The sequence below is a fragment of the Hyla sarda genome, chromosome 13 (genome assembly GCF_029499605.1).
Source record: "Hyla sarda isolate aHylSar1 chromosome 13, aHylSar1.hap1, whole genome shotgun sequence".
Lineage (NCBI taxonomy): Eukaryota > Metazoa > Chordata > Amphibia > Anura > Hylidae > Hyla > Hyla sarda.
This window is the reverse complement of record NC_079201.1, coordinates 44382844-44400345: the sequence shown is the minus strand read 5'-3', so window position 1 is coordinate 44400345 and position 17502 is coordinate 44382844. Positions and strand designations below refer to the sequence as shown.

The 17502-nt window shown below is 43.7% G+C and overlaps 1 protein-coding gene across 1 annotated transcript in view; it reads right to left on the bottom strand.

The window, feature by feature from the left end:
- Positions 1 to 17502, bottom strand: part of CCDC40 (coiled-coil domain containing 40) — a 282644-nt gene that overhangs the window by 95278 nt on the left and 169864 nt on the right. Inside the window, exons 8-9 of the mRNA XM_056550062.1 lie at positions 4997 to 5119; positions 4793 to 4914 (exon numbers count right to left, since the gene is read on the bottom strand). Of these exons, the coding sequence (XP_056406037.1) occupies positions 4793 to 4914; positions 4997 to 5119 (245 nt within the window). The remainder of the gene's footprint in view (positions 1 to 4792; positions 4915 to 4996; positions 5120 to 17502) is intronic.

Genomic DNA, 17502 nt, shown 5'->3' with positions numbered 1-17502 from the left:
CAGACAGTTCAAACATGCTGGCAGTTGTAGTTCTGTAACATCTGTACCTTCAGATGTTGCAGAACTACAATTTCCAGCATGCCTGGACAGTCTGGGCATGCTTGGAGTAGAAGTTTTGCAACATCTGGAGGGCTGCAGTTTGGACACCACTGCACAGTGGTCTCCAAACTGTGGCCTTCCAGATGTTGCAAAACTACAACTCCCAACTTGTTCTTCGGCTGTCTGGGCATGCTGGGAGTTGTAGTTTTGCAACAGCTGGAGGTGCACTGGTTGGGAAACACTGAGTTAAGTAACAAACTCTGTGTTTTGCAACGAGTGTGCCTCCAGCTGTTGCATAAATACAACCCCCAGCATGCACGGACAGCCAAAGGGCATGCTGGGAGTGTTAGTAGTATGCCTCCAGCTGTTGCATAACTACAAGTCCCAGCATGCCCTTCAGTTGTCACTGCCTGCTGAGATTTGTAGTTTTTGCAACGGCTGAAGGCACACTGGTTGCGACGTTTGTTACCTAGCTCAGCTGTGTCTCAGCTGTGTCTCCAGCTGTGGCAAACTACAACTCCCAGCATGCAATCATAGACCGTACATGCTGGGAGTTGTGGTTTTGCAACAGCTGGAGGCACATTGGTTGGAAAATACTGAGTTAGTAAACAGAACCTAACTGAAGGTTTTGCAACCAGTGTGCCCCCAGCTGTAGCAAAAGTACAACTCCCAGCATGCACGATCTGTCAGTACATGCTGGGAGTTGTAGTTTTGCAACAGCTGGAGGTTTGCCCCCCCCATGTGAATGTACAGGGTACAGTCACACGGGCAGGTTTACAGTGATTTTCCTGCTTCAAGTTTGAGCTGCGGCAAATTTTTCGCCGCAGCGCAAACTCCTAGGGGGAAATTAACTGTAAACCTCCGTCTGTGTGAATGTACCCTAAAAACACTACACTAACACAAAATAAAGGGTAAAACACTACATATACACTTCTTACACAGTCCCCCCCAAGAAAAATGAAAAACATATGGTACGGTAGTGTTTCCAAAACGGAGTCTCCAGCAGTTGCAAAACAACAACTCCCAGCATTTCCGGACAGCCACTGACTGTCCAGGCATGCTGGGAGTTTAGCAACAGCTGGAGGCACCCTGTTTGGGAATCACTGCCATAGAATACCCCTATGTCAACCCCTTTGCAATCCTTAATATAGTCCTCAAATGCGCATGGCGCTCTCTCACTTCGGAGCCCTGTCGTATTTCAAGGAAACAGTTTAGGGCCACATATGGGGTATTTCCGTACTCGGGAGAAATTGCACTACAAATTTTGGGGGGCTTTTTCTCCTTTTACCCCTTATGAAAAGGAAATGTTGGGGGCTACACCAGCCTGTTAGTGTAAAAAACATAAAAATGTTTACACTAAAATGCTGGTGTTGCCCCATACTTTTTGTTTTCACAAGCAGTAAAAAGAAAAAAGACCCCCAAAATTTGTAAAGCTATTTCTCCTCAGTACGGAAATACTCCATATGTGGGCGTAAAATGCTCTGCGGGTGCACAACAAGGCTCAGAAGTAAGAACGCACTATGTACATTTGAGGCCTAAATTGGTGATTTGCACAGGGGTGGCTGATTTTACAGTGGTTCTGACAGAAACGCAAAAAAATAAATACTCACATGTGACCCCATTTTGGAAACTACACCCCTCACGGAACTTAACAAGGGGTATAGTGAGCCTTAACACCCCACAGGTTTTTGAGGAATTTTTGTTAAAGTTGGATGGTAAAATGAAAAAAATAAAATAAAAATTTTCACTAAAATGCTAGTGTTACCCACAATTTTTCATTTTCACAAGGGGAAAATAGGAAAAAAGCCCCCCAAAATTTGTAACCCCATTTCTTCTGAGTATATAGATACCCCATATGTGGATGTAAAGTGCTCTGCTGGCGCACTACAATGCTCAGAAGAGAAGGAGCACCATTGGGATTTTAGAGAGAAAATTTGTCCGGAATTGAAGGCCACGTGTAACATAGTAACATAGTTCATAAGGTTGAAAAAAGACCAGAGTCCATCAAGTTCAATCTATAACCCTAATAAGTCCCTATTGAGTGTGTTTACAAAGCCCCCATAGTGCCAGAAAAATTGAATTTTTCATTTGCACAGCCCACTGTTCCAAAGATCTGTCAAACACCAGTGGGGTGTAAATACTCACTGCACCCCTTATTACATTCTGTGAGGGGTGTAGTTTCCAAAATGAGGTCACATGTGGGGGGGTCCACTGTTCTGGCACCACGGGGGGCTTGTAAACGCACATGGCCCCTAAATTCCATTACGAAGAAATTCTCTTTCCAAAAGCTCAATGGCGCTCCTCCCCTTCTGAGCATTGTAGTGTGCCAGCAGAGCACTTGACGTCCACATATGGGGTATTTCCATACTCAGAAGAAATGGGGTTACATTTTTTCTCCTATTACCCCTTGTAAAAATGTAAAATTTGGGGAAAAAACTGCATTTTAATGAAAACATTTTTTTTTTTTATTTACGCATCCAACTTTAACAAAAAGTCATCAAACACCTGTGGGGTGTTAAGGATCCCTGTACCCCTTGTTACGTTCCTTGAGGGGTATAGTTTCCAAAATAGTATGCAATGTGTGTTTGTTTTTTTTTTTTTGTTTTTTTGCTGTTCTGGCACCATAGGGGCTTCCTAAATGAGACATGCCCCCCAAAAACAATTTCAGCAAAATTTGCTTTCCAAAATCCAAATGTGAATCCTTCTCTTCTGAGCATTGTGGTTCGCCCACAGAGCATTTTACATCCTAACATGGGGTATTTCCATACTCAGAAGAGATGGGGTTACACATTTTGGGGGGTATTTTCTCTCATTACCCTTTGTAAAAAATAGTACATTTGGGGAGAAAAATGCAATTTAGTGAAAATGTTTTTTTTATTTACACGTCCAACTTTAACGAAAAGTCGTTAAACACCTGTGGGGTGTTAAGGCTCACTGGACGCCTTGTTCCGTGCCTTGAGGGGTGTAGTTTCCAAAATGGTATGCCATGTGGGCTTTTTCTGCTGTTCTGGTACCATAAGGGGCTTCCTAAATGTGACATGCCCCCCAAAAACCCGTTCAGAAAAACTCCTTTTCCAAAATCCAAATGTGACTCCTTCTCTCCTGAGCATTGTAGTTTGCCCACAGAGCATTTTATGTCCTAACATGGGGTATTTCCATACTCAGAAGAGATGGGGTAACAAATTTTGGGGGGTATTTTCTCTCATTACCCTTTGTAAAAATAGTAAATTTGGGGGAAAAAATGCACTTTAGTGAATTTTTTATTTACACGTCCAACTTTAACGAAAAGTCGTCAAACACCTATGGGGTGTTAAGGCTCACTGGACGCCTTTTTACGTGCCTTGAGGGGTGTAGTTTCCAAAATGGTATGCCATGTGGGTTTTTTCTGCTGTTCTGGTACCATAGGGGCTTCCTAAATGTGATATGCCCCCAAAAACAATTTCAGAAAAACTCCCTCCCTTCTGAGCCCTCTACTGCGCTCGCCGAATACTTGACATACACATATGAGGTATTTCCTTACTCAAGCGAAATTGGGTTACAAATTTTGAGAGGATTTTTCTCCTTTTACTCCTTGTAAAAATTCAAAAACTGGGTCTACAAGAATATGCGAGTGTAAAAAATGAAGATTTTGAGTTTTCTCCTTCACTTTGCTGCTATTCCTGTGAAACACCTAAAGGGTTAACACACTTACTGAATGTCATTTTGAATACTTTGAGGTGTGCAGTTTTTATAATCGGTTCATTTATGGGTTATTTCTAATAAGAAAGCCCTTCAAATCCACTTCAATCCTGAATTAGTACATGAAAAATTCCGATTTTGAAAATTTTGTGGAAAATTGCTGCTGAACTTTCAAGCCCTCTGATGTCTTCCAAAAGTAAAAACATGTCAACTTTATGATACAAACATAAAGTAGACATATTGTATTTGTGAATCAAAATATAATTTATTTGGAATGTCTATTTCCCTTACAACCAGAGAGCTTCAAAGTTAGAAAATGCTAAATTTCCAATTTTTTCATAAAATTTTAGCATTTTTCACCAAGAAATGATGCAAGTATCGACACAATTTTACCACTAACATAAAGTAGAATATGTCACGAAAAAACTATCTCGTATTTAGAATGAAAAGTAAAAGCATCCCAGGGTTATTAATGACAGTGGTCATTGTGCAAAAAACACTCTGGTCCTAAGGCCAAAATGGGCCTGGTCCTTAAAGGGTTAAACAACCATATTACAAAAGGTCTTTAATTTTCATCAGTAACAACATATAAAAAGTTTTTGGATCTGACAGTGCACATATAAAGGGAAACTGAGATAAAGGGCAGTTCACCAAACCCAATACACTGGGTCATATTGTGGATAACCAGGAGTAAAAGGATGCATTACTTACATTGGTTCAAGAGTTTTCAATGTATGGCCCCCACTGACAGAATGCTAATTAGGTTTAATGTGCAATGGAGGTGGAAGTCAGCTTGCCGAGCTTTCTTGTCTCTGTCTTGTGTGCTGTGCTATGCTCGCCGATCTTATGCATATTAATTATTCTTCACTCTAACATTGTAATGACTAGTAGTAGTAAGGGGGAATTGCAAGCTCCGATCATACAGCTCGGTGTGCTAGCCCATCTCCTTTCTATTTTTCATTAGTTAAAAGGAGATAATGCATATAATCTGAGCCCCCAGATTCCGAAGGCTAGGATTGCTTTTGTTTTCAGTGCTGCTGAAATTTGTATGGTGATCTTTAAAAATTTTACACACCGAAGGGCTTCCTGCATAGCAGCATATGCTTCATCCCTTCTTGTCATTCCAACAAGGCTACTATTCCACTGCTGTAGTAGTTGCTTCTTTTCAAGACATATAGCTTCAATTTCCATGTTGGCCTGTAAATAAAGTTAAAAGAGTTTTCTTGGTGGTCATATTTTGTGCAGTAATTCGTGATCATTTCGTTAGCAAGTATCTAACCTCAGCTACTGCTTCTCGCGCAGCTTTGGTGTCTTCTCTTTGAGCAGAAATTTGTGACTCATAGATAGCAATCTGCTCCTTTAGTCTGTCGACTTCCCTTGTAAGTCGATCCACAAACATGTCCTAAGAAAAAAAAGATAGATATCTGAAAATTGTACCAGTATAAAGTAAAACTCATCCTGCAAGGTGTGGTAGGTGTGAAAAAAATGTTGCTAAGTAAGAATGAAAAATGTTAAATAGTTTATCTTGTAAGGGTGCATTCACACTGAGGAATAGGAGAGGAATCCTCGTGTAAAAATTAATCCGGGGAATTAAATTTTTTTTTTAGTGCGAAATTTGCACGGAAATCATGTGGAATTAACGCGGAATTCCACTCAGATTTTCCGCACTGAATGTAGGAGGAAACAGTTTTTTTTTGCTGGACTACAACCACCAATTGGAATTTCCCTTTTTATTTTTTTTTGTGCGGAATTTCTGCATGAATTCCGCGCAAATTCCGTGCGGAAATGATTTCAAGCGGAGAATTTTGTACCATTGACTTCAATGGACTTCTGCTCGTGTATTGCGCAAGAAGAATGAACATGTTCTTTCTGCTAACGGAATTCCGTGGCGGAATTTACACAGTGTCAACAGTGCAGACTAAAATACATTGAAGTCAATGGCAAAACAGATGTTAATTATTTCTAAGCAGAGAATTCCAGAGGAATTACTCGAGTAAATTTCTCTTGAATTACTCAGTGTGAACACACCCTAAATGTTAACAGTTTATTAATTTACAAAAATACAAGGTTAATGAACAGAATATAAATCAAATCAATATTTGTGTGGCCACCAGTCAGCAATTTTGCAGGATTATTGTCTGGTGTATGACTAACCAATTATACCAAACAGATAAACATTATCATTTATATATGTAGGTTTAAACATAGTCATTAGTCATTAAAGGAAAACTCCAGTAACATTTTGTCATTATGCTTACGCTGCCAAAACTAAAATATTAAACCTTAACTTAGCTTCCATCTCTCTTCATTGTCCCTGGAATCACTCTTCTGTCCTCAGGCCAGATCTTCTTTCTGCTTTTGGTGCCCGACATGTCACACTGCACTTAAGTATACGCGAGCTGCAGTGATGTCCCGCCTTGGCTGGTGATGGGATTAACCCCTTAAAGGGGTAGTCCAGTGGTGAAAAACTTATTTGAGATCACAGGGGGCCCGACTGCTAGGGCCCCCTGCGATCTCTCTGTACGGGGGCAAGGCTCTCCGGCCAGATAGTGGGTGTCGACCCCCGCACGAAGCGGTGGCTGACACGCCCCCTCAATACATCGCTATGGCAGAGCCGGAGATAGCCGAAGGCAGCACTATCATATACACTAACATACATATATATATATATATATCATATACACTATAGCAGCATCCCAAAATCAATTCCCCCCCCCCCCCCCCCACTGTCGCTTCCCTACCTAAGGATCCAGCAGTCTCCAGCGACGATCAGCTGTTCCCAGGCATCTTCAGGTAAGGTACCCGGCCTCCATCTTCTTCCCACGATCCCCTCGACATCCAGGGGTGGCCAGAACGGGGGATTGCCATGGCAACGCACTGTCCTGCTCTGCCATTGGTCAGAATCAATTCTGACTAATGGCAGAGGATAGGAGGAGATCGCAGCATTGCGACTTCACTCCTACCCTGCAAGATGATCAGGGCTGTCACTTACAGCTCCGATCATCACAATTTTCCGGGTGATCGGGTCACCAGAGACCCGATCAGCCCAGAATAGGAGAAAATCGCATGTCTGAATTGACATGCGATTTTCTGCGATCGCCGACATGGGGGGTCCCGGGACCCCCCTCCGCATTTGCACAGCATGCCTGCTAAAGGATTTCAGCAGGCATGCCATTCCGATCTCCGCCCGGTGAGCGGCAGAGACCGGAAAACGCCATGACGTACTCATACGTCATGGGTCCTTAAAGCCCAGGGTGCGGAGACGTACGCATACGTCATGGGTCCGGTCCTTAAGGGGTTAAAGGAGTACTATGATGTTGAAAAAAATGTCCCCATAGAATAGGGTATCTAAATACCTTTAAATAGAGGTGCTGATCTCCCGAATCGGTCCAGTGGTTCTCCCGTTCAGCCCGCTCTATTTTCTCTTACTTCCGGGTACTGTACGTCTCAAAGTGACGTCATGATTGACGCTACCCAGCATTTATATCGCTTGTCCCTCTGGTCTCAAGCTCTCCCTCACTGTAGCTCCCCACCCCTAATAATATTCAGCACTACGCCCCTCTCTGCCTCCCCTTTCCCTAACCACCACCCCCATCCGCATGGAACTTGTTCTCTACCCATTACATTATGCGTAAGTTGATTTGTGAATCTAACTGATTGTTACGCCGACGTAACTATCAGTTATATTACTGGACGAAAGTAATCACATGCCCGGTCCGAAGATGCTGCTGAGTGCTCAGGCGCGCGACTCGCAGCATGATAGGAGGGAGGTTAGGGAGGCATTTCCTCAGCAGAGCGAATGCCGGCCGAGGAAACGAGAGGGGTTATGAATATTCAGACGGGGAGGGACCGACTCGGGCTTGTGGGGGCCGGCAGACTGCGGGGAGGATCACAGAAATGATGACGTTTCGTTACAAAGATGGCGACAGATGGCCAGAACATGCGGAACGAGCATCATAGCTCCCAGTCAGAGGATGAACTTCCGGATTACGTGAAAACGCGGTATGCTTGCTATATAGGTTATGAAGGTCATTTAGACTATTGTATAACTTGATAAATGATTGCTAATGGCAGTTAAATGTTTTGATTTAGAGTACTCCTTTAAGGCTAGGTTCAGACTACAGAATTCCGCTTTGAAATTGCAGGCGGAAATTCCGCTTGCTAAAATGTATAGTGTAGTGAATGGTTTTCCGTTCACAAATTCACACTTCGGAATTTGTGAAGCGGAATTTGTGAACGGAAAATCCGCTTGGAAATTTCCGCCTGAAGAAAGGGGTTGCTCTTTCTTCAGGCGGAAATCCGCGCGGAACACATTGCAGTCGGTGGAAGACTGCAGTGACCGCGCTGATTCAGTCAGCGCTGGCCACACTCGGAATCTCCGGGCGGAAATTTTCTGCCCGGAGATTCCGTAGTCTGAATCTAGCCTAACACTTTTAGTCCCCTTACGGGACTTTTAGGAGAAATCATTAGAAACCGCACGGTCAATGTTGTACGCGCAAAAAAACTTCCAAAGTCCAAAATAACATATTTTTGGTTACTTTTTATTTCATGAAAAAATGAATAAAAAGCGATCAAAAAGTCCGATCAATACAAAAATGGTACCGCTAAAAACTTCAGATCACGGCGCAAAAAGTGAGCCCTCATACCGCCCATTTGCAGTAAAATAAAAACGTTATAGGGATCAGAAGATGACAATTTTAAACGAATACATTTTCCTGCATGTAGTTATGATTTTTTCCAGAAGTACGACAAAATCAAAGGGTATCATTTTAATCGTATGGATATACAGAATAAAGATAAGGTGTCATTTTTACAAAAACATGTACTGCGTAGAAACAGAAGCCTCCAAAATTTACAAAATGGCGTTTTTTCTTCAATTTCGTCGCACAATGATTTTTCTTTCCGTTTCGCCATAGATTTTTAGGTAAAATGACTGATATCACTGCAAAGTAAATTGGTGGCTCAAAAAATAAGCCATCATATGGATTTTTAGGTGTAAAATTGAAAGGGTTATGATTTTTAAAAGGTGAGGAGGAAAAAACAAAAGTGCAAAAACGGAAAAACCCGTGGTCCTTAAGGGGTTAATGTGGTTTCATAAAACCACACTGATCTGTGTGCTCTGCGCTCGATTGATAAAGCCTGGTCCTGCCAGGCTTTATCATTCAGAGCGCAGGAGCCGCCGCAGCAGGAGGGGTAAGCCTTCCGACTACCTCAGCAGTGGATCACCCCCTGGACCACCAGGGAGAGTTTAAATGTCCCTTTAGATGCCGCTATCAACTTTGACAGTGGTAATCTAAAGGGTTAATGGAAAATTAATGGGAAAATTTTTTTTTATATATCAACTGGCTCCAGAAAGTTAAGCAGATTTGTAAATTACTTCTATTAAAAAATATTAATCCTTTCAGTGCTTATGAGCTTCTGAAGTTAAGGTTGTTCTTTTCTGTCTTAGTCCTCTCTGATGACACCTGTCTCGGGAAACGCCCAGTTTAGAAGCAAATCCCCATAGCAAACCTCTTCTAAACTGGGCGTTTCCCGAGACAGGTGTCATCAGAGAGCTCTGTGTCGGATGACTGGCGATGCGGGGCGAAGTCTCGTGACGTCACGACCACGCCCCCTCAATGGAAGTCTATGGGAGGGGGCGTGAGGACCATATATTTCCATACCCAATTTCTCTCATTACTCCTTGTGAAAATGATAACATTGGGGTAACAACAGCATTTTAGTGTAAAAAATCAAAGTTTTAATTTTTTATGGGCTACTGTTCAAAAAAACCAAAAAACTGTGAGGTGTAAATATTCACTGTATCCCTTGTTACATTCCTAGAGTATTGTAGTTTCCAAAATGGTGTCACATGTGGGGGGTTTCTGCTGTTCTGGCACCATGGGGGCTTTATAAACGCACATGGCCCCCAACTACAAATTCCGCCAAATTCTTTCTCCAAAAACCCAATGGCGCTCCTTCTCTTCTGAGACCTGTAGTGCACCAGCAGAGCACTTTACGTCCACATATGTAGTATTTCCTTACTCGGGAGAAATTAGGCGACACAGTTTTTTTTTTCTCCTAATACCCCTGGTGAAAAATAAAAATTTGGGGTAACGCCAACATTTTAGTGTTAAAAATTAAATTTTTCATTTTCACATCAAACTTTAACGAAAAGTCATCAAACACCTGTTACACAAAAGTCATCTAACCCCTTGTTACAGTCTTTAAAGGTGTATTTTTTTTTTTTTCTGGCTGTTCTAGCGCCCTGGGGACTTCCTAAATGCGACATGCCCCCCAAAAACCATTTCAGCAAAATTCTCTCTCCAAAATCCCAACGTTGCTCCCTCCCTCCTAAAGTATGTTGTGCGCCCGCAGAGCACATCCACATATGTACTTCCTTACTCAAGAGAAATTGGGATACAAATGTTGGAGGCTTTTTCTCCCTTGTAAAAATGAAAAAATATGGGGCTACAGGAACATGTTATTGTAAAAACATTTTTTTTTTTTTGAGTTTTCTCCTCCACTTTGCTGCTATTCCTGTGAAACACCTAAAAGGTTAACAAACTTTCTGAATGTCATTTTGAATTCTTTGAGGGGTGCAATTTCTATAATGTGGTCAAATATGGGGGAATTCTTACAGAAAGGCCCATCAAATCCATTTCAAACTGAACTGGTCCCTGAAAAATTCAGATTCTGAATTTTTCATGAAAATTTAAAAAATTGTTGCTATACGTTGAAGCCCCCTAATGTCTTCATAAAGTATAAACATGTCAACTTTATTATGCCAACATAAATTAGACATATTGTATATATGAATCAATATCTAATGTATTTGGCATGTTCAAATGTTAAAAATTTTCATTAAATTGTCGATTTTTTCACAAAGAAATGATGCAAGTATTAAAACAAATTTACTAGTAACATAAAGTAGAATATGTCACGAAAAAACAATCTCAGAATCAGTATGATAAATAAAAGCATCTCAGAGTTATTATTGCATAAAGTGACACAGATTTGCAAAAAAGGTCCTTAAAGGTCCAAAGGATAGGGGATAAGATGTCTGATCACGGGGGTCCTACCACTGGGGATCCCCGCGATCTCTCCTGCAGCACCCCCGTTCTTTAACTGCACGGAGCGAAGATCACTCCGTGGCTGATGATGGGCGATACAGGGGCTGGAGTATCGTGACGTCACGGCTCCCGCCCCCTTGTGACATCACACCCCGCCCACTCAATGGAAGTCTATGGGAGGGGGCGTGACAGCAGTCATGCCCCCTCCCATAGGCTTACATTGAAGTGATGGGGCGTGACGTCACGAGGGGGTGGGGCCAAGACGTCAAGATACTCAGGCCTCTGTATCACCTGTTGTCAGCCACGGAGCGATCTTTGCTTTGTGCAGCTGAAGAACGAAGGTGTTGAAGGAGAGATCCTTTGGATAGGGGATAAGATGTCTAGAGTCAGAGTACTCCTTTAACACCTTAAGGACAGACCCATTTTTTACCTTCATGACAGGCCTTTTTTTTTGACATGTGTCTCTTTAACCCCTTAAGGACACAGACCATTTTTACCTTAAGGAACAGAGCGTTTTTTGCACATCTGACCACTGTCACTTTAAGCATTAATAACTCTGGGATGCATTTACTTATGTATTTGATTCCGAGACTGTTTTTTCGTGACATATTCTACTCTAACACAGTGGTAAATTTTCGTCGATACTTGCATAATTTCTTGGTGAAAAATGCAAAAATTTGATGAAAAATTAGAAAATTTAGCATTTTTCTAACTTTGAAACTTTCTGCTTTTAAGGAAAATAGACATACCAAATAAATTATATATTGATTCACATATACAATATGTCTACTTTGTGTTTGCATCATAAAGTTGACATGTTTTTACTTTTGGAAGACATCAGAGGCTTCAAAGTTCAGCAGCAATTTTCCAATTTTCAAAAAATTTTCTAAATCGGAATTTTTCAAGGACCAGTTCAGTTTTGAAGTGGATTTGAAGGGTCTTCATATTAGAAATAACCCATAAATGACCCTATTATAAAAACTGCACCCCTCAAAATATTCATAATGACATTCAGTAAGTGTGTTAACCCTTTTGGTGTTTTACAGGAATAGGAGCAAAGTGAAGGAGAAAATTCTAAATCTTTATTTTTTACACTCACATGTTCTTGTAGACCCAGTTTTTGAATTTTTACAAGGGGTAAAAGGAGAGAAATCCCCCCAAAATTTGTAACTCAATTTCTCTCGAGTAAGGAAATACCTCATATGTGGATGTAAAGTGTTTGGTGGGTGCAGTAGAGGGCTCAGAAGGGAAGGAGCGACAATGGTATTTTGGAAAGTGAGTTTTTCTGAAATGGTTTTTGGGGGGCATGTCGCATTTAGGAAGCCCCTATGGTGCCACGACAGCAAAAAAAACAAAACACATGGCATACTATTTTGGAAACTTCACCCCTCAAGGTTACGTTAAAGTTGGATGTGTAAATCATTTTTTTATCACTAAAATGCTGCCCACATTTTTACAAGGAGTAATAGGAGAAAATGCCCCCCAAAATTTGTTAGGCAATTTCTCCCGAGTACGGAAATACCTCATATGTGGCCCTAAACTGTAGCCTTGAAATACAACAGGGCTCATAAGTGAGAGGGGGCCATGTGAATTTGAGGCCTAAATTAGGGATTTGTATAGGGATGGACTCGGATGCAAGAATTAGACTTGCCTCCAATACCAAAATTACCGTACGACATTGTTTCCCAAACAGGGTGCCTCCAGCTGTTGCAAAACTGCCAGCATGCCTGGACAGTCAATGGCTGTCCGGCAATACTGGGAGTTGTTTTGCAACAGCTGGAGGCTCCGTTTTGGAAACAGTGTCATACGGGACATTTTTTGTTTTTACTTGGGGGGGGGGGGGGGACTGTGTAGGGGTATATGTAGTGTTTTACATTTTATTTTGTGTAAGTGTAGTGTAGTGTTTTTGGGATACATTCACACAGGCGGGTTCACAGCGAATTTCCCGGGAGTTTGAGCTGCGGCGGAAAATTTGCTGCATCTCAAACTTGAAACTCTCTGTAAACCCAACTGTGTGAATGTACATTCACATGGGGTGGGGACCTCTAGCTGTTGCAAAACAACAACTCCCAGCATGTATGGTCTATCAGTGCATGCTGGGAGTTGAAGTTTTGCAACATCTGGAGGGCTACAGTTTGGACACCCCTGCACAGGGGTCTCCAAACTGTAGCCCTCCAGATGTTGCAAAACTACAACTCTCAACATGTCCTTCGGCTGTCCGTGCATGCTGGGAGTTGTAGTTTGCCACAGCTGGGGGCACACTGGTTGTGAAACACTGAGTTAGATAACAAACTGCCAGTGTTTTGCAACCAGTGTGCCTTCAGCTGTTGCAAAAAATACAACTCCTGCCAAGGGCATGCTGGGACTTGTAGTTATGCAACAGCTGGAGGCATACTACTAACACTCCCAGCATGCCCTTTGGCTGTCAGTGCATGCTGGGAGTTGTAGTTTTGCAACAGCTGGATGCACACTGGTTGCAAAACAGAGTTTGTCACTTAACTCAGTGTTTCCCAACCAGTGTGCCTCCAGCTGTTGCAAAACTACAACTCAGCATGCACGAACAGCTGAAGGACATGTTGGGAGTTGTAGTTTTCGCAACATCTGGAGGGCCACAGTTTGGAGACCCCTGTGCAAACTTCAACTCCCAGCATGCCCAGACTGTCCAGGCATGCTTGGAGTTGTAGTTCTGCAACATCTGAAGGGCCAGATGATACAGAACTACAACTCCCAGCATGCATGGACTGCCTGGGCATGCTGAGAGTTGTAGTTTTGCAACATCTGGAGGGCTACAGTTTGGACACCACTGCACAGGGGTCTCCAAACTGTGGCCCTCCAGATGTTGCAAAACTACAACTCCCAGCATGCCCAGACAGCCTTTGGCTGTCTGGGCTTGCTTGGAGTTGTAGTTTGGCAACTCCTGGAAGGCAGCAGTGAAGGTCCCTTACCTTTACTGCTGCCTCCGCCGGTCCCGCCGCTGCCTCCCGTTATAGCCGGTCCCACCGCTGCCTACCGCGATCGCAGGTCTCGCCGCTGCCTCCAGCGATCGCCGGTCACGCCGTTGCCTCCCGCGATCGCCGGTCAGAATACCATCTTCCCCCCGCTCTGCCCCGACATCCAGGGGCGGGAAGAGCGGTGATTTCAACTTTGACTCCCCCGCCCCCAAACACCAACCAATGACAGGGGATAGGAGCGAGGTGGCACCGCTGCCACCTCACCCCTATCCCTCAGGATGACCATCCCTATTTTCCGGGCTCTGACTCGCTCCCAGGAACTTTGAGTGGAGATTGCTCGTCTGGAGGCTCTCCTATTGTCTTCTCCTTCTGTTTCGACATTGAGGGACTTGGTGGCAGCTCGAGCAAGACTGAGCGACCTGACTCTCCATAAAGTTGAGAGGCAGTTGCTTTATGCTAAGCAGCGCTTCTATGAAAAAGGCAATAAGGCTCACACTATGCTGGCGAGACGTCTGCGTGACCGGGTTGCTGCTTAGTTCCCCTCTGCCTTGAAGGATCCTACTGGGGTTCCCCACTACCATCCCGCTGATATCTCTCACCTTTTTGTTGACTATTATACTAATCTTTACTCACTCCCTTCCCAATTGCCATCTGACTCAGGGGAGAGAGCGGCTGCCTTAGATGCCTACCTCTCTCTAGGTGTGGGTTACCTTCCCTTTCGGGAGCAGACCAGAATGTTCTTAAAGGGGTAGTCCAGTGGTGAAAAACTTATCCCCTATCCTAAGGATAGGGGATAAGTTTGAGATCGCGGGGGGTCCGACCGCTGGGGCCCCCTGCGATCTCTCTGTACGGGGCCCCGGCTCTCCGCCGAGATAGCGGGTGTCGACCCCCGCACGAGGCGGCGGCCGACACGCCCCCTCAATACATCTCAATGGCAGAGCCGGAGATTGCCGAAGGCAGCGCTTCGGCTCTGCCATAGAGTTGTATTGAGGGGGCGTGTCGGCCGCCGCCTCGTGCGGAGGTCGACACGCCCCCTTCCCGCGGGCTGTCGGGGCTCCTTACAGGAGATCGCAGGGGGCCCCAGCGGTCGGACCCCCCGCGATCTGCAACTTATCCCCTATCCTTAGGATAGGGGATAAGTTGCTCACCACTTAATCACCACTGGACTACTCCTTTAATGCTCCTATTACTGGAGAGGAAGTCTCGGAGGTCCTTAAATCTCTCCCGGGTGGTCGCTCTCCTGGTCCGGATGACTTCCCTTATCTGTATTATAAAACATTCTCGACTCTACTGGTTCCTAAACTGTTCCCTCTTTTTAATTCCTTTCTGGACGGGGAGGCGATCCTGCAGTCTTTTTTACATTCTCTTATCACCCTGATACCCAAGCCTGGTAAAGATCCTCATGATTGCTCCAGTTACCCCTCCTTAAAGGGGTATTCCAGGCAAAAACTTTTTTTTATATATCAACTGGCTCCGGAAAGTTAAACAGATTTGTAAATTACTTCTATTAAAAAATCTTAATTCTTCCAATAGTTATTAGCTTCTGAAGTTTTCTGTCTAACTGCTCATTGTTGATGTCACGTCCCAGGAGCTGTGCATGATGGGAAAATATCCCCATAGGAACTGCACAGCTCCAGGGACTTGAGTCATCAGAGAGCAGTTAGACAGAAAACAACAACTCAACTTCAGAAGCTAATAACTATTGGAAGGATTGTATATGATATGATCAGGAGGGATCCGGACATTATTGGTATATCCTTACACGATAGGGAATTTAAGGTTTGTTTATTTGCTGACGTTGTTCTTCTCACGCTTTCTCGCCCTCTACTGTCTCTTCCCTCTCTCTACAAAGTTCTGAATGACTATGGGGTGGTTTCTGGCTACAAGGTTAATCTCTCTAAGTCAGCAGCTCTTCCTCTTAACCTCTCTTCTCCCCTTTCTATTCTTTTACGCTCTAATTATTATTTCCGGTGGTCTCCCTCTGCTATTAAATACCTTGGGGTCTGGATTTCCTCTCAGTATTCTTCACTATATTCTGCTAACTTTTCTGCCCCTTTTCAGGGAACTCCGTGCCCTTATGGAAAAATGGCGCTTGCAATATCTTTCCTTTCTTGGTCGCATAGCCGCAGTGAAAATGACTGTTCTCCCGAAGCTCCTTAACTTTTTTGAAACCCTGCCGGTTCGGGTCACGCTGTCGGCGCTGCGCTCTCTACAGGGGGCTATTTTCCGGTTTATTTGGGACAGGAAACGACATTGGCTCCCTATGTCTGTAATGATGGCTGGGCGGATGTTTGGGGGGCCTAGCGGTCCCGGATATGGTGAAGTATTATTGGGCTGCCCATTTGCGCCATCTTGCGGCGTGGTCTACCTACCATGCATATAGCCGCTGGATGGAACTGGAGAAGCTATGGTTAGCGCCTGTCCACCCTAATGTTCTCCTCTGGACCCTTCCTGCTTCTACCCCTTCTCTTTCCCCTCTCCTGTGCCCAATGGCGTACTCTAAATATGTATGGGGCTACTGTTCTGTTAAATTTAAACTGCTGTCTTCCTCTTCCCCTCTTCGTTCTTTTCTTTATCATCCTAGCTTTCCCCCTGGCCAGACCTCAGTTATGGTGCCGGAGTGGCGGTCTAGAGGTCTTTTTTTGTTGGGCGGACGTGGTTTATCCTCTGTCACAAACTCTCCTGCCTTTTGATCAGTTGCAATCTCGTTGGGATCTCCCCTCATCTGAGCGTTTTCATTATTTACAGTTACATCACTTTATGTCCTCCACTCTGGGGTCCTTGGTGGTGTCCTTACCTACGGGCTTTGAAAGGCCTCTGAATCTGACTTACTTTCCCGTATACGGGAAATACGCTCCTTAGAGAATATCTCACAGCCTCTTTGAATAATACTGTCCCTGCTTTCCTTTCAGTTTCGGAATCGTGGGACCCTTTCTCCGATAGGCAACCTCCTTGATCCTCTCCCCCTCTACCCCCCCTCTTTTCCCCTTCTTTCCTTCTTTCTTCCTTCCTTCCCATTGTATTTGTGATTTGTTGTCCTTGTCTCTTGTCCGTCCCTGTTCTTGTCTCTGCCCCCTGTTTTGTTGGTCTTTTTTGTTGGAGAGCTTCCCAGTTCTCTTCCCTATGTGTTCTGATATATGACTACCTATTTTATGCATGTTTTCTACAGTTTCAGGATTTCTATGGGGTCGGGGCTAGTCGTTTATGATCTACTATTGTTCCTGCATACCCTGGTCTCTATTTTGGCTTGTTATTGGCTCTTGACATGCCTGCACTGGGCTGCGTCCAGGGTTATGCTTTGATTGAGTTTTCGCGAACTCCTGTTTTTTGTTTTTCTTTCTTTTTGTGAAAACCTTTAATAAACATTACAGTTTAAAAAAAAAATAATAATCCCATTGTCTGATTTTTAAAGAATTTATTTGCAAAATATGGTGTACAATAAGTATTTGGTCAATAACATTGTCTGATTTTTAAAGAATTTATTTGCAAATTATGGTGGAAAATAAGTATTTGGTCAAAAACAAAAGTTCATCTCAATACTTTGTTATATACCCTTTGTTGGCAATGACAGAGGTGAAACATTTTCTCGGGCTCGGGCAATGTGTTCGGGATCATTGTCCTGCTGAAAGACTCAGCCACATTTCATCTTCAATGCCCTTGCTGATGGAAGAACAATAAAGGTCAATGTGAACCAAGAAGAGGGAGCACATCTGAAAATGAGGACTTGGATTACGGGCGCTTCTCCCCTGGGGAGAAGCGCCCATAATCCAAGTCCTCATTTT